Here is a 24,100-nt window from a genome sequence, read left to right on the forward strand (position 1 = left end):
GTTCCTTGAAAGATTGATTACTCATCCTACTAGACCTTCGTTTCTGTGTGTGGGTCGATGAAATGTTTCATAGGTAGTGAATGCCAAGAAGATGGTGAGATGAGATGAACTAGAGGATTCTCTAGGAGGTATAGTTTGTTTTCTGCGATTAAATAGCTTCCTTTTTCACAAGGCCTGAGAGCAATGATCCAAAACATGTACAATATTCAAATCCGTGTTCAGTTGCTCACAGACAAAAAGGACATCATTACAGTAAAGGTTGCTATTCATTTTTGAAATATCCTATGTGCTTGAAGACTGAACATGTCAGATATTTCGCTTCAATGAACAGTTGGAACAGAAATACTATCCATGAAAAACACAGTAAGACATGATAATCTATCTATAAGAGAATAAGGAGTGCTCATTTCACTGCAGCTGCATTCTGGCACAACCACCCTAGCCAGCTAGCCCTGATCTATATATAGCTCAAATAATAAAACTAATCTCAACATATGCTTATCGCAGGAAAGGTTGGGGTATTGGATAGTACAGTTTTCTTAAACAATTAAGGAAATGTAAAAAAGCAACCCTAAAAGGAACATTAGCTGGTTAATGTGCACTAATTGATTTTGGCAATGGGAGAACATAAGCTGGTTAGGTCTGCTTAACATAGCTTCAGTAGTAGTAAATGCACAAATCTTTTCTAACCTCATCTTGAAAATTAATTTAGATATCATTTTGACAGTCTTGCAGAAATGCAAATACATTGAGTGTCTTTTTCTAAGTAGATACGGATCAATGTGTGACACTAAAAGATAATTATTCTCACTATTTACGTGAAACTTTGATGCTCATACCGTACTCCATTGCATATTACATTCAGAAAGCTTCTAGGGAATAGACTCTAGGACCCTGAATTTTGCATTAAGATGAATTATGTTTACTGCATAATGCGCATAATAGGTGCACCCTCTAAAATCTATGAGTGCTCAACTACTGACACCGATCTTATCAAATAAAACACTACTTGCATTCTATGAAAGTTTCATCATGCTCAAGTGTCAAACCTTGCATAAGCTCCTAGGTAAAAGGACCAAACTCAGGGGAAAAGAAAACTGCCATCTTACTTGTTCTGATTTTCCTTCTACTAAATGAAATTGAAACGTCATTCAGTATTACTTTTACTCAACGAGATCATTTGGAACTGTAAGGGGTGTACAGGTAACTTCTGATAACATTTCATTACAATTGGACCGGATAAACGTGTCACACATCACACAATTATGCTGAGGTAATGCATTACAAGCAGCACAGGCCACTAGCTCACATAGGAAACTACAAACAGTTATTTGAAGAAACAGGCGAACCTGCAGATCTTACCCATCGCACATCATAAATCCACTAATCAATCGAAGACAACATAAACAGGGAGTGTGATCAGATAAAGTGGAACCTTAGATCAGAAGTAGAGCCCCATCTGGACATTCTTCTCCTCGAAGCCGCACTTGGCGTAGAACCCCTTGAGCTCCGCCGTGCAGTTCAGTATGACCTTGTAGCACCCCCTCCCTCTCGCGTGCTCCACGAGGCGGCGCACGAGCCGCTCCCCGAGACCCCGCCCCCTCGCGGCCGCGTCCACCACCACGTCTTCCAGGTGGCCCACGAGGCCGCAGCGCCGGATGAACTTGCGCTCCACCAGAACCGCCCCCGCGGCGGTGAGGCGGTCCGTCGCGGCTTCCTCCGCGACGAGGACCAGGTGGTCGGCGCCCAGCGCCGCGAGCTCGGCGAAGCGCGCGCGGAAGGCTTCCTCTGAGAGCGGCGGAGAAGGGGAGAGCTGTGCGAGAAGCTCGCAGAAGCCCTTGGAGAGGTCGGAGAGCTCGAGCGGCCGGATGGTGTAACCGTCGCCGGCGGCCGCCGCGCCGGCGCCGGCCTCCGCCGCGACTGGAGCATGCGGCTGTTCCATATGTTCGTCGTGGACGCGTGATCCAATAACTACTAGATGGGCCGGCAGATCGCGTGAGTTTCCAATGGGCCGAGACAGTCGCGGATGAGATCCAAAACGCGTTAAAAATAGAACAATTTTAATTGTTTTGAACACCAAAAAAAAATTGAGAACCCCGCCCAAACGCACAAAAATCCCCAATTCAAAATTCCAATCCCCAAACGGCCAAACCCTGTGCGGGTCTCGTCGCCATGGTCGCCGCCGCCGCCTCCGTCGGCGAGGCGACCCCGCCCCCAGACCTCCCACCCTCGCGCGTGTCCATCTCCTCGCCCTCGCCTTACTCCCGCCGCCGCTGCGCCCTCACGAGCCGCTTCCGGGAGCCAGCGGCCCCGCGGCGGCACGCGTGGATCTCCCTCCAGGGACGCCTCGTCGGGGCGGAGGAGGCGTCGAGTGCTGCTTCGGCGGCGCCAGGCCTCCCGCGTGATGAGGCGGTGGCGTGGGAGCTCTTCAGCCCGCTCCATCGCGTGCTACTCGTCGCCACCGTCGCCGCCACATCCTCCCGCTCCCATGCCGCCCGCCGGATCGAGCAGCTACAACGTTCGATTAATCTTAGGGTTTGCCTCTATTGATCTCCTCGATTCTTTCTATTTACGGATTGGATATTTTGACCACTCCCGATGAATAATTTTTTTGGTATGCAGGATGAGGTGCTGGAAGGCATGCAGCAGAAGCTGGATGATCTACTCGTCGAGATGAACTACTTGCAACAACAGTACGTCAAGTGCGATAGTTACATTTCCAGTGAAAGGGAAAAGGATGAGATTATATGCAATAAGAATATAGGAGACGAAGATGGATCTAGATGTGTGTGTTCAAGGCCAGATGCTGCACCCACTCCTCAGAAGGCAAAGGTACAACCTATTTGCTTATTCCTTTAAAAAAACAGAGAACATGTTCACTGAAGAGTATGCACCAACTGTGCAGGATCTCTGTGGGATGGATGATGCTAGGAGTGATGTGGTTGATAGATCTAGTCTATCTTTTGTGGATCATGAAGAGCGTCGTATGTCAGACCTCTCAGACTTCTGCTGGAGTGTTGGATCATCAGTTGATAACCATATAAACGGGGATAATCAGGTAGAGCGGCCTGCACTTTTCTGTGGTTAAGGCATTAGTCCACTTACCTGATTGTATCCATGTATAATTCTTGATAATGCATTCCTTTTGGCCTTTTTAAGTTACTAGGAAATCTTTGATCAAAGTTCAGAAAATCCCTTTTCTAACCTTCAGTTGTGTTGTGTGGTGACACACTGACACACTGCTAAATTGTTATCCAGCTAAGTTTCCTGGCAGCGGATCAACAATTGTACAATCTTCAGAAGGAATGTGACGAGAAGGATGCAACTATCAAGGAACTAGCAGCAGCTGCACATGCATCTAGTACTGCTGATGCCAAGGTAAATTGTTGCCTGCCAACATTTCAGGTAATATACTATTAGAGTATTAGTAAATTCTGTCGGTACCCCAGGACTGGGGTACCCCCTCTTGCTGTGTCTAGGCAAGGATCTTATAGTTATCCTTAACTACATCCAAACAATCGGACCCCTGCGGTCCGGAATCCTGTTCTCCCAGCAGCGGCCTGGGCAGTTCCTCAGTTGGGAAAGGTCCGGAGACACCACGTGTCCCGGAGAAGGCAGGAACTCGTGCGCAAGCAGTCGGGACTCCGGACCTCCCCGAGGAGACCGGACCCCCGCAGGGTCCCGGACCCCACATGGGGTCCCGGACCCCCTGTATAATAACCGGACCCCTCGCTAAGGGAAGAGATCGACGCCCCGCGTCGGGGTGGTCCGGGGCCGCCACGTGTCTGCAAGACATGGCCGTTTGGGTTTCCATACCAACGTTCACCCACCATTGCATTTATTGCAGTAGGTGAACGTCTGCATTGATATGACAGAAGCTGAGGCTTTTCATTGACCAGGGGATACTATTGATCGCGTATTACCAAGGCAGTGGAGCCGCTGGCGCCGCCCATACTGCGTCTGCCAGATGGATACGACGGCTCAGCTTCGCCCATTATGACGCTACATAATAGCCTCAGCAGGCCACGCCGCAAGCTACGCTACTCCAACGAGCGCCTAGTTGACGGGACAAGAAAAGACCCCCCTGAGTCAGGAGAGCAGCAGTAAAGATTCGCTACCGCTGTAGCCACAGTCACGTTGGGCCCACCTGTCGGGGCATCCACGCCCTATGTATCCGCTCCCCCTTGATCTATAAAAGGGGGAGGACGCCGCTAGAAAACCTCAGGCTGAGCAAGAATCAAGGCCAGCAGAGGATAGGTTCATACACAACCAAGAACAATACATCTCACAGTGGACGTAGGGTATTACGCTCCGGCGGCCCGAACCACTCTAAATCGTGTGTTCTTGAGTCCCCTTTCTCAGCGTAGATCTAGCCCCATTGCCTAGTACTTCCCCGAGTACTCCCTCACTGGGAATAGGCGGGTGCGTTCCGCCACCCGGCTGTGGGTACCCCTAGAATCCCCACGACATTTTGGCGCCATCCGTGGGGAGGGACAGGCGTTGGCTGGATTTTCGGGCTTCTGGGCTGTGTTCATCCTCTGCAACGACGAGCGAGAAGATGAAGGAAGGCAGCGCCACACTCACTTCACATGCCATGGCACCGGCGCTCCAACGCCCTCGGTGCGGCGGCGCACGGCAGCGACGCCTGCTGTGCGTCGCCACTGCGACACCTCAGAGCCGGCGTGGCAGCGCACAGCGGAGGCGCCGCTGCGCGCTGCCGCCCCTACGTCGACTCAAGGTTTTCTCTCAAGCAACGGCCACGCCTCCTCTGCGGTGGCATGGCGTCGGCTCAAGGCTTTCTCTCAACATGGAGCCTGGAGCCGACGGCCATCCCGGAGGAAGTTGACCGTGTCGTCCTGCTGTCTCCAGCGCCGGAGATCCACCTCAGCGTTGCTCGGCGCTGCTGCAGACAGGACCCCGCCTCCTCGTGCGGGGGCCCCTGGCGCTAGCACCAAGGACAAGCCGGCGAACGACCGCACTTCTCCACGCGTCGCACCGGCCCATCTGCTGCGCAAGCGCTCTGGTTTCCATCGGCAACGGCGACGGCAGGGGGAGGGGGCCTCTCCCATTCAAAGCCAAAGAATTTGTCTCATGCCATGTAAGCATGTGACAGCTCTTAGGCAAGAAGGCGTCCCCCGAGCTCCCGAAGTGATGCTGGATGATGCGGTTCAGGCATGTCCAGGGCGCCTTCACCTCCGAAGAACACGCTGTATAGCATGCAGCCGTAGGTTACTCCTAAGAAAAAACTAAGAGAATTCCTCCTTTGTAATAGCGTGGCGTCTACGTGTGTGCCCAGAGCGGTCAAGGTCCGACCTTGTAAACCCGACCTCTGGCCCTATCACACAAACAGGCAAAAGCGGTCCGGAGCGGTAGAGGTCCGACCTCGTAATCCCGACCTCCGATGTATACCGTGACAACCACAATAATAAAGGAGACTTTCTTTTTCAGTTTTACCTAGGCTCCACCCTGATTACATCTATTCGCCTTGGTTTAACTATTCTTTTCTCTTGACCGGAGTTTCCCTTATTGCTAACAATCCAAGTTAAGTTGCTGGCTTGTGGTCAGGTGAAGACACCCCTTCTAGCTGGAAGGCGGTCCGGACCCCTAGGGACCTGCTCTGGGGAAGTGGTATTTGTATCCTGGGGTATAGAAGCTCCGCGTGGCTTAGCCTGGTAATGTACCCTAAAGTTTACGTACTTCACTACCCTGTTACAAGTACTCTAGTATCCAAGACTGCTGTCTTAGAGGTCCCGGGCTCTCTTCTAGTATAAGGCTTGGTTTCTTTGCACCTTACTATGAGGTCCGGTAACAAGCTTCATCGGATTGTCAGCAACGGTCGCTCCAAGTTCACTCCGGTGGCCCGCTCCGGCGGAGACCGCTCGCCACGGTCGCTCCAAGTCCACTCCGGTGGCCCGCTCCGGCGGAGACCGCTCGCCACGGTCGCTCCAAGTCCACTCCGGTGGCCCGCTCCGGCGGAGACCGCTCGCCACGGTCGCTCCAAGTCCACTCCGGTGGCCCGCTCCGGCGGAGACCGCTCGCCACGGTCGCTCCAAGTCCACTCCGGTGGCCCGCTCCGGCGGAGACCGCTCGCCACGGTCGACAAAAGCCAGGTCCGGGAAGCGGTGCTTGCTCCCTGGGCGATCCGAAGTCTGTGTAGCCGCTTAGCTTGGTTCCGTACCCTAAGCCTACACCTTCGTCGCCCCATGGAGAGCACTCTAGTACCTAAACCTAGCAACAGGCATACCGGCCTCAGGGGTCCGGGATGCCCGCTCTCTCCGTGGGCACACCAACGCAATCAACTTGCGTAGGAACTCATCACGATGGTGGCCCCACCTGCGGGTTCGTACCTCACCCGAGGCGGGCCCGGGGGCCACTGTCGGTACCCCAGGACTGGGGTACCCCCTCTTGCTGTGTCTAGGCAAGGATCTTATAGTTATCCTTAACTACATCCAAACAACCGGACCCTGCGGTCCGGAATCCTGTTCTCCCAGCAGCGGCCTGGGCAGTTCCTCAGTTGGGAAAGGTCCGGAGACACCACGTGTCCCGGAGAAGGCAGGAACTCGTGCGCAAGCAGTCGGGACTCCGGACCTCCCCGAGGAGACCGGACCCCCGCAGGGTCCCGGACCCCACATGGGGTCCCGGACCCCCTGTATAATAACCGGACCCCCTCAGCCGAAAAGAGGAAGGGAAAAAGAAGAGGCTTTGCATTTTTGAAACTAACTCAAACAATTCAATTCAAACTCAAATTCAGAGAATTCAAATTTGAATTGAACAACAAGCAATAAAACAATGCAGTTCAGCATGAATGCATAACAACCAAAACGACCTCATTTAATTTAGAAGACAACCAATTATTATTATTTTTTGTACAAAATTCCCTGAAAAGAAAATAAATGTTGGCAAGCTTTTAAAAATTATGAGAAAATTGTTGTTTTATTTTTATTTTTAATCACATCCTGAAATCCAAAAATTTCAGGGTGTGACATCACCCTTGCTTACTGCTGCTCAGAAGAGAAAGTTGCTGTGAAGAATTTTGAAGATGATGCTGAGTTCTAGGCGTACGCAACCCCCAGTCGATTGCCTGTGAAGTTTGGAGCTTTCGTTTCCAAAATAAGCTGTATAACTCTGATAATCTTCTATTTGTTGTAATTCTCTTTTACGTGATACTGTTACTGATTATTCACTTATGATGTCTCTATATGTATGAAACTTGATCCTGACATACATATAGCTATGCATTCTGTTTTGTCCTTAAAATCGGGTGTGACATGCACATAGTGATGTTCACCCGGGGAATATGGTATTGTTTAGTTTGCTAGACTATTGGCATCACCCAAAGGACGCTAGAAACAGTCATCATGTGTTGTTTCCAACTTTGTTTGAACTTTTCTTCTACAATCCTAAAAAAACTTCTCTTTTGATATGGGAAAAAAATTCTGTGAAAAACTGGCATCTCGATTGAAGCCATGAATTGCTTGTCTCAAACAATTAAAGTCATGAATTTCAGACTTCGCACCAAAGATATGTTTTTCTTGTCTAACTGTTTATCTTATCCTTTTGAAAAAACGTTGTCTTACAATGGAAACTTTTCTGATTTCTTGATGGGTCTTTTGACCATGCTTCTGATCACCGATGATGATGCTTTTATTTCTGAATGTTCTTTTCACATACAGTACAACTAAATTACGAGCATGTCAGGTTGTTTTCTTGTCAACTCTAAACTTTCTACATAATCACAATCTGGCATCTATATCTGTCTTTAGGCACGAGGAGCACAAGAGTTGCATCAGCACTGAGCAAGGCACAACTCCAGGATGGGTACGTGGCATATCCATCCATGGGAGAAGAAGATGCGCGACACTCTACGCCTGCCCAACTCTAACTGCTACCTTTCGATGCTCGTCCTTCCCAAGGCTCTGGACTCCAACGCTTGTCGCTATGAGTCCTTTGACGACACACTGGCACGTGCCAGTGCATGGCTCTACTCAGCGCAGGCATCGGGCATCCCCATTGATCTCATGAATGTGCAGAGTGAAGCTCTTCTAACCAAGGTGCTGATACAAGCTCTCTAAGGCCCTGTTTGGTTCCAAACTTTTTTCAGAAGTCCCTATCACATCAAAAAGAATCTTACTATTTTATAGTATTAAATAAAATTTGTTTATAAATGTTTTTTGACAGCCGAGTGCTTTTTCGCGAGACGAATCTAATGAGCCTAATTAATTCATAATGTGCTACAGTGATGCTACAGTAACCATTCGCTAATCATAGATTAAGATACATCATTAGATTCGTCTCGCAGTTTAGCCCCAGGGTTCTGCAGTTATTTTTATAATTAACCTTTATTTAATACTTCTAAATACTAAAAAGTCCCTGGGACTTTTTTTAAGTCCCTGTTCGAAAACACCCCCTAATTCAAACATGTCAGGTTACCAATTAGGCAATTACTAGAATGAACCTTCAGCTAGTTCGACTTTACTACCTAGAAACCTAAGCCTAGAAAATGGACACTCAGTTTGTTGTACTTCATTTTTTTTAACCGAAATTTGTTGTACTTCATTCTGAAAGATCCTGCTCAAAGTTTCCCTTCACACTGTTACATTCTGAAATATGCAGGTATCCGGAGAGACAGCATCTGCAACTGTCAATTCAGGTTCATTATCTGATCTGTCGAACGTCGCTAATGCGACCCTCTACGGTTTCGAGGATTACCATGGGGTGGACATTGGTGTGGTAAAGGCAGCACGACTTTGGTACAGCTGCATAGGAGGAGAATTGCTGCTGGAGATCCCACTTGAAGAAGGTGACACGAGGCTTGGCTTTGCCATCAGCCGGACTGAAGAGGTCCCTTCTCACTATCAATTCTGCACAATGCTGGCAATTATGTTCCACTTTAGCAATTAGAACTAGCATTCGAGCCTTCTGATATGTTTCTTTCTGTCAGGGTTTTATCTACATATCCTCTGTGGTTGACGACGACAAAGAATGCCAGGCACCATCATCGCGATCCGGGCTCCGTGATCTGTTCAACCGGGCCAAAGAGGCGTCCAAGCTGCTGGTCATCTCAAGGGTGTCCAACGAGAAAGTCCTTCCCTGGATGATCTCCAGTTCAGGGGCAATCCGTTGGTTTGACACCATCTCCCTCAGCCAGAAGCTCTCCTTGCACCGCCTCGCAGTGCGCCCTATCCAGCTGCATTTTCTTGCATGGGAGAAGCCTGCTGGTCCAGTGGAGAGGATCATTCATTCGCTGAAGCTACCCCCACCTTCAACGCTGCTCCCTCAGCCACACCAAAACCTCATGGTGGAGAGCGTCGAGCCTAGAGTAGATGCTGAGCAGGACTATGTGGGGGACTTGTCGTTTCGGATCGATGATCTCTCATTTGAGAGCAGCAGGGTGTGATTCCAGATTTCAGTTTTGTCATGCAGGCATCTGATGTGCATATGTATGTTTTGATCTTCTCTAGTTTTCTAGGGCGGTATGCTCAGTTTTGTGCTGCAGGAATGCAGACTCCTTGGAAATGTTCAGAACCTTTCCAGGTTCCTGGCCAAATCAGGGATGAGGCTTTCATAACATCTGTAGTGTTACAATACTTTATTTGATCTCATCAAAACAGCAGTTACAAATGAGACCATGAAAGTCATGGTTAAGGCAATGGTAACAGCCATTGTTATGGCTATTGTAACAGCCATAGTTATTGCAATTGTTAGAGAAAGAATTGAAGGATTGCACTTATGTTAGATGTAACATCTACCTTGTACTCCCTATATACATAACCTTGAGATCAATGAGAAAAGCTAATCCAATTCACTATTCCATTGTCTCCACAATTTCACCTCTAACACGTTATCAACACCTCTCTACCTAAGCAAGAGAAAGATATCACCAGATTTTTCAAGGGTAAGGATGGCCCGTGGATCAATTCCCTTTGAGGCTGGTTCCTTCCTTTCTAGACATCTCCGTGCACGCCTCCTTCGTCGCCTTCTGCACCAGCAGCTTGCTGCAATCCTTCGGGCTTCGGTGCGTCGCTCTCGTCGCGGTAGGGGCCGTGCAGCTGGCTTTGCCGTCTATGGCACCATGTCTCCTCTTTCGGGCTTCTTCAGTCGTGGAGGAGGACGACGCCGCAACAGCAACGCAGCTGCCCGGAGACTGCTCGAGCCGTGAGCAGCGACTCGACGCGACTCATCGCGGACCTCATATGATGCCCGACGGCAGCAGCAGGAGGGGCCGGTTATGGTGACGGCGTTCTGTCCTCGCCATGGTTGGTCCACCAACGCATGTGGCGACGACGGTTCTTCCTCACCGGAGTACACGCCGGCAACGCCGCCGAACTCTCCAACTTCGGCCACGCCGCCGGAATTCCTCCTTAGAGGCATCATGGCCGCGCGTTGCGGAGCCCCGCACTTCTCCATGACCGCGGGCAGCTCCAGCAGCATGGCCCCGACGACACCACCTCCACCTCCACCACCGGCTTCCTCGATTGCCGGCCACCCGACCACAGCCGCGGCGGCCAACATCCACCCGGCCTCCGCCGCATCATCAAGACCGGGCATGTCCCGGCCGAAACGAGCGGCAACGGGCCGGCGGCGTGGCCCAACGAGGCCTTAGCACAGGCAGGTGAGACGGAGTTCGAGCGGTGGTAGGTGGTGGCGGACGGGCGCGGCGGTGGACCGAAGCGGCGGCTGCGCATTAGTGCGGCAGCGGCGGACCGGCGGGGCGGCGCATTAGTGCGGCTTTGACGGAGTCCTGGTCATGTCCGGTCTTGATGATGTGGCGGAGGCCGGGGCGCGCGTTGGCCGCCGCGGCTGCGGTCGGGCGGCCGGCAGTCGAGGAAGCCGGTGGTGGAGGTGATGGCGGTGTTGCCGGGGCCATGCTGCTGGAGCTGCCCACGGTCATGGAGAAGTGTGGGGCTCCGCGGCACGCGGCAATGATGCCTCTGAGGCCGGAGTTGGAGAGTTCGGCGACGTTGCCGGCGTGTACTCCGGTGAAAAGGAACCGTCGTTGCCACAAGAATAGGTGGACCAGCCATGGCGAGGACATAACGCTGTCACCATAACTGGCCCCTCCTGCTGCTGCCCATCGGGCATCATTTGAGGTCTGCGATGAGTCGCGTTAGTGCTAGAGTCGCTGCTCGTGGCTTGAGCAGTTCTTCGAGTAGCGATGTTGCCGTTGCGGCAGCGTCCTCCTCCACGGCTGAAGAAGCCGGAAAGAGGAGACATGGGGCCATAGCCGGCAAAGCCAGCTGCACGGCCTCTGCGGCGACGAGAGCGACGCACCGGAGCCCGAAGGATTGCAACAAGTTGTGGTAGGAGTAAAATTGTGGAGACAATGTAAATGGTGAATTACCAGAGGGGGGTGAATGGGAGCCGATCAAAATTTCTTCTGAAATCGATCCGTCGGCCTATATCCCAAAATCACCACAAACCCTGCACCTAGGATATGTGAGAATAGCTATGAACAACCTATCTCACAACAGCACACCCTAGAAAACTTCGCGGAAGCAAAACTGAAAAAACTCCACAAACAGCAGCACACTGAGTCAGACCGGTCAGGCTAGAATTCAAAAATCCAGACCGGTCAGACCGGTTTCAGAGACCGGTCAGACCGGTCCCTTCCAGACAACCCGAGACCTAAGCTTTAAAAGGCAAATCTTGAGTAAACGAAGTCCAAATTCGATGAAACTTGGAGGAAAGCTTCGTAACTACCCCGTGAACATATCCCCAAAGGATCTCACCCAAAAAATTCACGGATCGAGAGAAATCGAGGAAAGATCAAAAGGGATTGGGGTTTTCTCAAAAACACAAAATCACCAATTCGTGAGAACTCTCGATTCCAGTAGGTTTAGCACTCGGCTAGAAGGATTAGAATCGTCACAAAGAGTCCATCAAACCACGAATACAAGGGTTGGTCTCCTCCAAACAAGAAACACACCAAAAGAGGAGAATTAAACCCAAAACGCAAGAGAGAAGGGGAGGACGAGATGCTCAGCACACACAAGTGAATCTCAGACAAATTTCATCCATTAAACTCAGAGGAATTCACCTATACAAAGGCTAGAGCCATCCGTCCATCATCCACCCACTAGATTGAAGAGAATAGCTATAATCTAAACTCTCTTTGCGTTGGAGTCCTTGGCCCTAACCTAGAGCAGAGGCTGGGAGAAGGAAAAACCCAGAGAAAACAAAAGACTCCAGAGACTCACCCACCCACGGGCTGGTGGGAGGTATTTATACCCGGCTGCTGCGGCCAGACCGGTCAGACCGGTCGGGGGCAGCAGCACCCTGCTGTACAGCCTCGATCGACGGCGGAGCTTCTTTCTTCGACTCGAAGTCTTTGCTGCGATGCCGCCACGTCGACGAAGATCCGGTCCGCGGTTTTGGAGGGTCCGCGAAACCCGGGTAGGTGGCCGGTTTTGAGAAAACCGCCAAAACCTCACGCGCGGGAAGATTCCCGCCTCCACACCGTGGCCCTAGACGCCGTTCCCGCCTCGGCCTCCTGACGGCCCTAGACGCCGCCCGACGCCCGTCACCTCCTCGCCCGCAGCGAGGCCCTAGACGTCGTCGACGCCCGTCGCCTCCGTCAGTCCCGAGACCGACGCCCGTGCCTCCACGACTTGGCGTCTTCAACAGCCGTCCGCCTCCTTGGTTTTGTGGCGCAAACCAAGAAACCCGCCTTCCGTCGCCGCTTGCGCCCTCGATCCAGGAGTGGACGCCACAGCTGCCGCCCGGTCCGAGCTCCGGTTCCGGCTGCCCTTCACCGCCGTCCACCGCACGGTCCATCGGCCACAGCACCTCCACGGCAGCTCCCCGTCGACACTCGACACCCGTGTACCTGCAATCCAAAAACCAAGCGCACGATCACACCGCACGGTTGATAATTCACTCATCACAAGCAGGATAGAGTACTCTCGTTCCTCAATTCTCATTGATCTCAAGGTTCCCTTATATAGGGAGATTACATCAGTTTCTCAATGCAGCATTAACTTTGATTCATAGTGTAGCGAAAATGGCCTCTCATGCTATATTTCAATATAATATTTTGGCGATTGATGACACACACAACACTTGGACTAATGGGATTGTTAAGATGACTATTCTCAGGCTTTTAGGTTCAAGTGATGACAAAGAGAAGAGAGGCGTAGTAAGGCCCGAAGGGCCACCCCTACGGGGGTTCCGCTTCCGTCCAAGGGACAAGAATTGAGGCATTTTGCTATCATCGGTTAAACCGACGTAGGGCAAAATTAACTCACCGGTGCAATCACAGAGAAGGTCTGCGGGCTAGTGTTTTACACCGGATGAACCGACGCTACAGAAGTTATATACGTCGGTGCATTGGCAGATGAAGACCGAGGAAAATACCTACACCGGTTGAACCGACGATGCATCGGTCAATTGCATCGGTTCAGTTGTCCAGAGAGGTGGTTTTTGGAGGAACGTGAAGAAGTTACACTCACCGGTTAAACCGACGCTAATATTACATACACCGGTTGATTACATCGGTTAAACCGGCGATACACCGGTTGATTGCTAACGGCTAGTTTTTCAATTAGCAGTTTACATACACCGGTTGAACCGATGATGGCTCTTGGGGTACGTCGGATTAACCGGCGTTACGCAGTTTTCTGGCAGCCTTTCTCCAACGGCTATATTTGCTTATGCTGCCTATATATACCCCCAAGGCCGGGTCATTTGAGAGTGCTGGAGTTCAAGAAAGTATACAAGAGCTAAAGATCATCTCCAACCACCATAGAGCTTCATTGTACATCATATAGGCTTAAGCACACTTGTGAGAGTGCTTAGTGCTTATAATAAGGATTAGTTCTTGCGAGAGCTCCCTTGAAGAGAAGTCTTGCTGCGGCAAGCAACTTGTGATCCGTCGTGTGACCCTCCATCTGGGTGTGGAGTGGCAACGACACTTTGTGCGGGGGAAGAGGAGGCCCCCTCCTTGGTGGAGAAGCTCCGTAGTGGATTACGGCCGGGTGACCGAGAGAGACGGTGGCGGTGCACGAGACTCGGTGTCTTAGGGGCACTTGCCTTTGCTTGCCGGCATCGCCTTGGAGGCGTAGTGCAAGACGGTGATCGGAAGAGCCTCGGTGTCCCGTGGACGTAGGCGTTTGTGCCGAACCACGTTACATGACTGTGTCTACTCGGGAGTTTGCATCCCTCTTACACTTACCTCTTTACTTACCGCATTACGTTTCCGCATTTACTCTATCTTGCGTACCTTTACTTTCCTAGTTAGTTTGATTAGGATTGGCTATAGGTTGCAAGGCTTTTGGGGTAAGTAGAGGGTAGCATAGATAAACCTTAGTTCTAACTAGCATGTGTAGGACATGTTAGGTTTATCTTATGCAATTAGATTGAGCCCTAGGTTAAAAAGCGATTAGCGACCCTATTCACTCCCTCCCCCTCTAGGGTCGGACACCCCGGTGATCCTTACACATAGCCTAGCAATTCATATCCTTAACCATGACTGTTACATGGTCTTCAATCCATCCTTTACCATGGCGGTTACCATGACTTAATCCATGGCGGCTGCATTGATGAGGTCAAGTGAAAATGTTTTGTAACAGAAATTATGTTGTGATGGAACACTTGTTGATTATAACACAACAGTGGAGTAATCAATCACTTCCACTTTTCTCCGGGGAGTCTCACAATTTCACTTTGTTAGTTGTTTACTGCAAATCTACGGCAAACAAATGGTTCAGCACATCTGAAATTACTGTACTTTGGCTCAAGACAAAAAAGAAAAGAAGAAAAAGAGAGAGAAGAAGTTACACTTGGAAGTTGACACCACACAAGCTGTTGGTCAAATACAGCTGAGATATGAGACATCTATGAAGCTGATCTGGTGGTGAGGACCCTGCACTTAAGCACTCTATCTTGGACATAAAACCCTGGCATCACCATGACCTTCACTTGACAAGGACTCTGCACCTGTTGCCTGTCCTGCAGGATGTCCTCCATGTACATCTGATCAAACGCGCGGCCGTCCTCGACGCGCAGGATCGTCAGCGGCGGGCCGAAGGAGAAGGCCAGCAGGTGGAGCAGCCAGACGCACTTGGCGGCGACGAAGAAGCACTGCAGCAGCTGCTCCGGCCACGGCCGGCACCAGCCCAGCGTCGCCACCACGCCGCTCATCTTCCGGTCGCAGAACCGGCTGAAGTCCTCGCTGTAGTACTTGGTCCCCTTCCTCAGCACCTCGTTCCAGCTCAGGTTGCGCAGCGCCACAAAGGCGGCGAAGCTCCGCCGCCGGTCCTCCGCGGGGTCGAGGCACCTCGGCGCGCCGCCGCGCTGGAACGCCGGGTTCTCGAAGTCCTGGTACATGGCCTGGTTCATGACCGCCTCGAGGTGGTGCAGCACGGTCTTGGAGCATTGCCTGCCGGCGCCGCCGCCGGCGAGCGCGAGCTGGTACGGCCGCAGGAGCAGGTTCAGCCTGTCGGACAGGCCGTCGCCGGCGTCGTCGCTCACCTGCTGGATCAGCGCCTTGCAGAGCTGCTTCACCGAGAGCCGGGCCTCCGACGCGATCTGCAGGAAGCCTTCCACCATCACGTCGTGGCTCACCGGCATCGGGAGCTCTCGGCTTGCCTCGGCTGATCTCGTCGATCTCCGGGAGACGGACGGCGAGCTGGTGGCCTGCCGCAGCGCCTTCTTGAGCTCCGCGCAGTAGGCTTCCACGCTCACCAGCTTGGCGGCCAGCTCCCCCAGAGACGACCTCACCTCCGCGGCTTCCCGGAGCGCGGCGTCGCGGTGCGCGTGGGCCTCCGCGAGCTCCTTCTTGAGGGACTCGAGGGACAGCGCCCCCCACTCCGTCAGGAGCTGCGACACGTTGCCGCGATCGATGGCGGTCGGCGGCATCGTCATCATCTCCGGCGGCTTCGCTTTCTTCCTCGACTTGGGGAAGAGCCACGAGAGGATCTGCGGCGCTCTGCTCTTCGCCCGGGAGTGCGCCGACGGGGGCGGCACCCTGCTGCTGCTGCTGATCGTCGCGGGCCGGATCGCATTGTTGCACGTCGCCGGCGGCAGCTTGAGCTCCGACGCCCGCCCGGCGGACAGGAGGACGCGGTCGGCCGAGGGCGCGGAGTGCATGAAGGCCGGGTGGATCTTGTACGCCGCGCCTCTGCTCCGCAGGCAGGGGTCGTTGGAGGAAGGGAAGAGCACCTCGCTGTTGGAGGACGAGAAGGCGTTGAGGCCACTGTCGTAGTCGGACAGGGCCGCGTCGTCGCAGCCGCCGTGGTCCAGGGCGACGCCGGCCCAGTTCTCCGACCGGCTCCGGTTGTCCTGGCAAATATGGTTCAGTGCAGCCGCGGCCACGCACTCCTTGTCGTCGTAGGCCTGCTGGCCGAGCACGGCAGCCAAGCAGCCAAGCAATGTAAGGGACGCCATTGTCAGTGACGGTGAGCTTGAGGCATTAAGGCCGCAGCACAGTCATGTAACCAACCAACACTTGTTTAAGGAAGGAAGCTAGCTCACCGGAGTGAACACGGGGTACTCCTCGTCCACCGTCCGGGAGCGCGCGGGGGACGCGACCGGCGGGAGACGGATGACGGCCGGGCTGCGGCCGGCGGCGGCCCCGGCGCGGGCATTGGGCGCGCCGCGCTGGAGGAGGGCGGCGTGGAGCTGGCGCAGCTCGACGGCCTTGGCGATGGCCGCCTGGACGTCCTGGCGCGAGGCCGGGGCGCGGGACGGGGACGGCGCCGTGGGGTCGAAGCCCTCGGCGCCGCCGGCGGCCACGACCATGGCGGCGGCGGCGGGTCAAAGGCTGCCGCTTCTGCTGGCGGGGAGGGAGGCCTTGGGATTCTAGAAACGTAGTGGAGGCAGCAGGGCAGCAGGCTCGGCACGGGTAAAGAGTGAGGTGACTGAGGAGAAGGAATGGGCGAAGAACAGTAGCAGAGAATTCTTGAGAGGGGAGAGAGGTGGCCTGGTGGTGGGTGAAGTGGTGGAGGGAACAGCACATTTGAAGACAGAGGCCGTGTTTAGTTAAAAAATCGAAATTCTAAAAAAATTCTGGCACCTGCATGGAGACATAAATTTAGATGAAATAAAAAACACATTGCGACTGCTGTCTGTAAATGGCGAGACGAATCTAATGAACTTAATTAGACTATAATTAGATGCTAAATTGCTACATTAATGCTACAGTAAATAACCTCTAATGACGGATTAATTAGGCTCATTAGATTCGTCTCGCGATTTACAGACGAGTTCTATAATTATTTTGTGGTTAATCTATATTTAGTACTTCAAATATAGAAAGATGTCTTTTCAAAAATTTTATAACGCGCAACTAAACAAGAGATTGACAGAGCCCGCAGCGTCTTCTGGGCATTTTTTTAATCTTTGCTACAATAGTAAACTCGACAGTTACTTTTGTTTTGATTTGCCGCATGGCAGTCTTGTTTAAAAAACCGAAACAGAAAGCTGCAACCTGAATCTGTGGAAATCTAAGGGCGCGTTTAGTTCCTAAAAATTTTCATCTCGAACTCGAAATTTATGACTTTTCCTCTAGACACATGTATGAGCACTAAATGTAATTAAATAACAAAACTAATTATAAAGTTTGGATGTACACGACGAGACCACGGCGGCCTAATTAGTACATGATTAGCCATATGTCGTGGTGCTGCAACCACGGCCGAGTGGCGGAAGGCACCCGCCCTAACCCAGAGGGTGTGTACTCGGGGGTTAGCTAGTCCCAGATGGATCTCACTCAAGAACACGATGAACACAGCAAGATTTAGAGTGGTTCGGGCCGCCGAAGCGTAATACCCTACGTCCACTGTGTGTTGTATTGCCTTCCCACGAGAGTGAGCGAGCTCACCAGGGCTGGTGTGTGCGGAGAGCTTGAAGTCTGTAGTGCGCAGCGAGCGCCTCCCTTTTATATCTCAAGGGAGACGCGTACATGGCCGTTGGGTCCCCGACAAGTGGGCCCAACGGTGTAGTATAAATTAACGTACTGTTCATACATCATGGCGTCGCAGGCAGCGGGGATCTCTCTCCGGAAATCCCTTGCCTGCTCCTGGTGTCCCTCGTTCATCATGTCCAGGCGCCGTCTTGTCGGGACGATGCCAGACGTAGCTAGTGGCGTCGCCTGCCACGTAGCTGAACGGCTGTGTAGGGAGCGGCGTAGGCGGCATGATGGAAAAGTGCCGTGCCGTCGTATCCATTTAATGCTGCAGACGGGCTCTGCGCGGGCGCGGCACAGGCGGCCGCACTGTGCACCTTGGTAATACGCGGTGCACAGTGAGACCTGACAAAGGCTGTCCCGCGTGCCGCGGCGACAGAGCACACCTCAACCATTCGCATTAAATGCGGTGGGTGGGCGAGTCTCCTTGCGGAGGACTCGCGCACGAGCCCGCGCCCGTGCCACCGGGGCACGTGGCGGCTCTGGACCCCCACACGGTAAGGGGGTCCGGATGGCGCAGGAGGTCCCGGACCCCTATGGGGGGGTCCGAGGCCTCGGCTGTCAGCTCGGAGCTTCCCTTTCTTAGAGACACGTGGCGTCTCCGGACCCATCCCCAGGCGGGGAACGGGTCTGGGGCCGTTGGCCTGGTGAGAAAAGAGCCTGACCGGTGGGGCCTGGCTACTCCGTCCTTACGCGTAGTTACGGATAACTACGCGGGTTCTGCCTTACTGCAGTAAGAGTGGGTATCCCCGCTACAGGGTACCGACAGTGGCCCCCGGGCCCACCTTGGGGGAGGTACGAACCCGCAGGTGGGGCCACTACTGCAATTTGGCTCTGCATAGCTTGAAGCTTCTTGCTGCAGAGGTCTTGACCGGCTTTGACCATCCATCGGATTGTCCGCTGCCTCATCACATCGCAACGGCTTATTGACTCGTGGCCCCCACGCACAGTGGTACACCTAGTCACGCGCGCGACGCTCGGCATTCTTGCGGCCGGAGTAAACGGATCATTTACTACCGGCGCAGTTCCCGAAAGGCTCGGCCACGCCAGCGCTTAATACGCGCACGTCAGCTCGGCTTCCGCCTCGCTCCGCGCGCGCGCGGACGTTGGTTCAGATCCCGTCTTTTCGCACCCTTGTTGGTTACCCGCTCACCCCGACAGGTGGGCCTGGGAACCCATGTCATGGACTGGGCGGTTAACACCAGGCGCGGGCGTCGCTTGGGTTCCGGCGACGGTTCCGGGGTGCGCCGGTTGAGTCAGGCTTTATAAATGGGGTGAACCGCATTCCGCGGTTACTTTTCCGCATTCGCCTTCTTCCTTCCAACCTTTGCTCCCCTTTGCCTTCGAGCTTCCCTTGCCCCTTTCTCCCCCACGCAGGCTGCTACTCACTCCACCGAGAGATGGCGTCCCTTGTTCATCCCCGCCGCTACCAGACCGAGGGAGAGTTGAACACAGTGCACCGTCTGCTGGGATGGAGTGCTCAGGAGACTGGCTGGGGGGTGCGAGCAGGCTCGGTTCCCCTTGGCAACCTCCGCGCCGGGGAGTTTGTGCTATTCATCTCGCACATCTCCACCGGCGTGGGACTGCCGATTTCCTCGTTCCTGCTGCTGCTGCTGGAAGACTTCGGCCTCCAACTTCAGCATCTGACGCCGCACTCCCTCCTCCTGACGTCCATCTTCGTGCACTTATGCGAGATGTTCATGGGAGTGCGGCCCTGCGTCATCCTCTTCCGCTACTTCTTCATTCTGGTGAGGTCCGGAAGAAGCAAGGACGAGGTGGGGGGTACTACTTCCAGGTGAGGAGTGACCTGGCGAATCCTTACATTCCCGGCCTTGCTGGCGGAAAGTGGGAGGAGTGGCGTAGGGATTGGGTGATCGCCACCACCGAAGCCAACGAGCGCCTCGCCCTGCCGACCGAGGGGCCCGCCTCCGACAAGGCATCCTGGAGGGCCAAGCCGTCGCTGTAGCCGGAGTTTGACTCCGTGCTGGACAAGATCAAGTCGCTGGCGGAGAGCGGGCTCACCTCGTGGCACGTGCTCGGAGACTTCGTGAAGCGCCGGATCGCTCCCCTGAAGCAGCGGCCGCGTCATGCGTGGAACTTCATCGGCCTCAACGACTGCAGCAGGACCCAACGCGGAGAGGGGAGCGACCTGACCCAGGAGGCCTTGGAGGTTCTGGTGTGGAACGTGACGGGGAACGCCTTCATCCCGGAGAACCTGATCCTCCCGCAGAGCATAGTCCCCCTATGCGAGGACCCCGCGAGGGTGGCGGTGCTGGCAACCCTGCCGACTTTGGACGACGGGGGACTGGCCCCATGCCAGACCGGAGGCGACGCGAACCGTGGGCTCCGGATCCCTGGCGCGTCCGGGGATCAGGCTACGCTGAGCAATGCGGGGTCCGGCGCCACCACGAAGGGGAAGCAGGCTGCGGCTAGCATCGCGGCCGCAGCCGGTTCCAGCCGGGCACAGAGCAGCTCCGGTGCAGCGTCGGGAGACGCAGGCCGGCGCAGGCTACTCAGGGGCGACAGGACCCTGGTCTTCTGAGGGCGCGGGCCAGGGTAGCTCCCGGGCTGCCGGCCCCCACGCATCCTCTGGGGCAGCCGCACCACCACCATCGCCGCCGAGGAATTCCTCCCGCCGGCAGCAACAGCAGCAGCAGCCGCAAGAGCAGCGGCAACAGGCACGAGGGCGGCAACAGCAGCAACAGGTGCAACCCCGGGTCGCGCCCGTGCTGCAGCCACGGGGACAGCAACCGCAGGAGAAGAGGCCGGGGCTCCGAGGACGCTGGGTGCCCGGTACTTCTGGGTTAGTGTTATCCTGCTTTCTTCCTTTACGCCGGTGCTCTGCTTTTTTCCTGAAGGCTTCTCCGCTTTGTTACCAGGGCTCCTCGCCCCAGCGGTTCCTCTACCATCGCCGGCTCGTCGGCTGGTGCCCAGGCGGCCGTGGCCTCGGTGTTGACAGCAATGGCGACAGCGGGTGCGGGACCCTCAGGTACAGCGACCTATGCCAGCCCAGTGGTGTGTGACGTGGAGCTGACATGCGTGTCATTTCCAGGTTCAGCAGCGCACAATGCCGCGGCGGTGGAGGCACCTGTGGCAGAGGCAGCAGACACAGTGGCGGTGGAAATGCCGGTGCTGGGTGCAGCCGCATCTGACGCGGCGACGGCGGAAACACCGGTGTTGGGTGCTGCCGTACCCGACGCAGCGATGGCTGAGGCGCAGGCGCTGGGGGCATCCGCACCCGACGCCGCGGCGGCTGAGATGCCGGCTCTGGGCGCAGCCGCACCCGACGCGGCAGTGGCGGAGGCGGCGCCGGTGCTGGGCGCAGCCGCATCCGACGCGGCGGCGGCGGAGGCGGAGACAAGTGCTGCAGCAGAAGCCCCCACCTCCAGCTCCGGTCCTGTTGCAGAGGAGGAGTTGGAGGTGGTCTTTGGCAGGCGGCTCCTGCAGCTCCAACTCCCGGAGGAGGATGTGACTCCCCTCCCCCAGGTGATGTTTCAGGTCCGGCGGTCGATCGAAGAGGCAACCTCCTCCGCCGAGACGGCCTTCCGGCGGGAGTGGTCTGCCCTGGAGAGCGAGCGCCAGCGCCTCTCCGACTGGCACGCCCGCCTGGAAGCGCATACGAAGGCTGAACCCTCCCGCGCTGCAGAAACTCGGTCAAAGCTCAAGGCGGACCAAGAGGCCTACCGAGCCAACCTTAAGAAGGTGTTTGACCGGGAGTTCGCAGTGTCAAACCGAGAGAAATCCCTGGCGCAGCGGGAGCAGGATTTCACTCTGGAGGTTGTTGGCTTCGCGGCTCAGCGGTCCGACCTCGAGGCCCACCTCACGGCTCGACAGTCCGAGCTGGAGACTCGCAGCGAGGACCTCGAGGTCCGGAGGCAGGAGCTCGACGTCTTCTCTGCGACTCTGCAGGGATGGCGTGAACAACTGCAGGAGAGAGCCCGCCAGCTGACTGCCGACGAGGTGGTTTTGGAGGAGGTTCGGAAATCCCTTGCCAAGCGGGAGGCCCACGCCACCGGCATAGATAAGGAACTCGGGCGCCAGCGAGACTCGCTCAAGAAGTTGAAGGACTGGGCGGAGGAGAGGGAGGCCGAGCTCGAGGAGAGGTCCCGCGGGCTCGAGGAAAGGTCCCGCGAGGTGGAGGTGGCCAAAGCGGCTCTGGACACCCGGGTGCGAGAGGCGGTCCAGGAGGCAGTCCGGAAGCACCAGGAGGACCAGCGCGCGGGAGCCCAGCGGATCGCTGACTGGGCGGCCGAAGCGAGCCTCGCACTGGTGCCATTTGGGATGAGCCCAATCCAGGTGGCGGAGCCACCAGCTTCGATAGCTGACGCCCTCCCAGTGCTGAGCTCTGCTTCGGATAGGCTCCAGCGCCTGGGGCCGGTCCTTGCTGGACAGCTCGAAACCGAGGGCCGCGAGCTGATCCGGATGGTGGCGGAGCACATCCTGACCTGCCTCCGGAGCCACGACCCGACCATCTCGTTGGCGCCCGTGGTCGATGGCCCTGTAGCGGAGACGGAGGCCGCCGCTCGGGACAGCGTGCGGGAGGTCGTTGACTTCGTCGCTGCCTACTTCAAGCGAGAGCCTGCGGACCCTTAGGCTGGGGATTGTATCTTTTTTCTTTTTGCACTATGTAACAAACATTGTATTAGCTGAAATTTTTGAAATAGAAAAAACTTCAACATAGCTGTTTGTCAGTTGTTGATTTGCGGTATGCAGCACCCCGGCGCCCTGGCCCCCTGGCGGATAGGTGCAGTTGCTTGGACCTGTCTGCCACCTGAGCCGTAGAAGATACTCTGGACCTCGTTGGGCATAGGGCTGCATAGTTGGTAAGACGAGCAAGCGCCTTGTTCCCTGTGTAGCATACAGAACTACAGAGAAAAGAATCAAGCTCACTTATACAGTAGCAATGATACTGCAACTTAGTTGCTTGACGCATGCAGAATCCGTTCGTGATGTGTGGGACAAAGCGGATGCTCCGGGCCCCCTGGGAGATAGACTCAGTTGTTTTGAGTCTGTCTACCATTGAGACTGGACCTTGATCTGCATGAAGGCTTTGAAGCAGATGCTAGGACCCCCCTGGTAGGTAGGTTCAATGGTTTGAGGCTGGCTACCACCAGTCAGGACTTAACCTGTGTACCACTTCAAATTTACAGCTTAGTAGCAGGCCCGCGGGACTCATCCCTGACCAGTGCCAGGCTGGTACAAGGTCCGGGGTTCTAGATGCGCAGGTCCAGGTTGCTCAGCGCTTGTTACAGAGTGGTGGAGTGTGTAGGCTTAGGGTACGGGACTAGGCTAAGGCGCTACACAGGGCTCCGGACCATTCCAGAAAACAGCACGATCTTCCCGGACCTGGCTTCATCATCCCAGGCCTCTCGCAGCAGTGGCAAGGTCACTTTGTTGTACTCGATCTTTTGAGATATAGGACTGGACATGCCGTGTTGGACTTAGGAAACCAACTCTTGAGCTGGAACGGGGTCCGTGCCCTTAATTACCCGACCCCAGGTACTAGAGTACTCGTTACAGGGTGGTGGAGTGTGTAGGCTTCGGAACCAGCTAAGTGGCTACACAGGACTCCGGACCACCCCAGGAAACAAGCAACCGCTCTCCAGAGTAGGTCCCTAAGGGTCTGGACTCCTCTCCAGCAGCAAGAGGGTCCGGATCTGTACGGCAGTCCAGCAACTCAGCTCAGATCTTAGTTGTAGCAATAAGGGCAGAGGTCCCCGCGGGGGTTAGAGAGGTAAAAACTTGAGAATCGGCATGCGAATTTAAATTTTGACACAAAGACAGAACTGGGAGAAATTATTTCCTTTGCAATCTTGATGTACATGGCTTGCGCGATGGATGCCAGAGACCGGGTTTACGAGGTCGGACCTCTATCGTTCTGGGCCGCGCGTTAGCCGACGGTGCGATGGATGCCAGAGGTCGGGTTTACGAGGGTGGCCCCCAACCGCTCTGGGCCGCACAGTAACTCTATCTTATTACAAAGGAAAGGATTATTTTCCGGTTCTGCCTAGGTGTAGAACTTACGCAGATGCTCTATGTTCCATGGGTTGGGCAGCGGCACTCCATCTTCTGTGGCGAGGCGAACGCATCTGGGCCGGCATACCTCTATAACCCTGAAGGGCCCCTCCCAGCTGGGGGAAAGTTTGTGGAGCCCTGCTCGGCTCAGGATCCGTCTGAGGACGAGGTCGCCAGCCCGGA

The 24,100-nt window shown here is 54.8% G+C and overlaps 3 protein-coding genes and 1 pseudogene across 4 annotated transcripts; 2 read left to right on the forward strand and 2 right to left on the reverse strand.

Moving 5' to 3' along the window:
* Positions 1 to 1,136: 1,136 nt before the first annotated feature.
* On the reverse strand, positions 1,137 to 1,989 carry LOC120683102 (glucosamine 6-phosphate N-acetyltransferase 1-like). The gene has a single exon (XM_039965124.1). The coding sequence runs from the start codon at positions 1,940 to 1,942 to the stop codon at positions 1,442 to 1,444; it is 501 nt and encodes a 166-aa protein (XP_039821058.1). The 5' UTR covers positions 1,943 to 1,989; the 3' UTR covers positions 1,137 to 1,441.
* Positions 1,990 to 2,124: 135 nt separating this feature from the next.
* On the forward strand, positions 2,125 to 3,435 carry LOC120683093. The gene is made up of 4 exons (XM_039965112.1): positions 2,125 to 2,535; positions 2,623 to 2,832; positions 2,906 to 3,058; positions 3,259 to 3,435. Exons 1-4 carry the CDS (start codon positions 2,173 to 2,175, stop codon positions 3,418 to 3,420), a joined length of 888 nt encoding a protein of 295 aa, XP_039821046.1. The 5' UTR covers positions 2,125 to 2,172; the 3' UTR covers positions 3,421 to 3,435.
* Positions 3,436 to 7,735: 4,300 nt separating this feature from the next.
* On the forward strand, positions 7,736 to 9,742 carry LOC120695405 (annotated as a pseudogene).
* A 4,904-nt stretch (positions 9,743 to 14,646) lies between these two features.
* On the reverse strand, positions 14,647 to 16,950 carry LOC120683112 (IRK-interacting protein-like). Of its 2 annotated transcripts, none has more exons than XM_039965136.1 (2): positions 16,471 to 16,950; positions 14,647 to 16,335 (listed from the first exon to the last, which is right to left on the reverse strand). In XM_039965136.1, exons 1-2 carry the CDS (start codon positions 16,735 to 16,737, stop codon positions 14,833 to 14,835), a joined length of 1,770 nt encoding a protein of 589 aa, XP_039821070.1. In that variant the 5' UTR covers positions 16,738 to 16,950; the 3' UTR covers positions 14,647 to 14,832. The 2 variants fall into 2 exon arrangements, with proteins under 2 accessions (XP_039821070.1, XP_039821075.1); XM_039965141.1 differs by having other exon boundaries at positions 14,647 to 16,332; positions 16,471 to 16,949.
* Positions 16,951 to 24,100: the final 7,150 nt, after the last annotated feature.

Source organism: Panicum virgatum, chromosome 2K (genome assembly GCF_016808335.1).
Source record: "Panicum virgatum strain AP13 chromosome 2K, P.virgatum_v5, whole genome shotgun sequence".
Lineage (NCBI taxonomy): Eukaryota > Viridiplantae > Streptophyta > Magnoliopsida > Poales > Poaceae > Panicum > Panicum virgatum.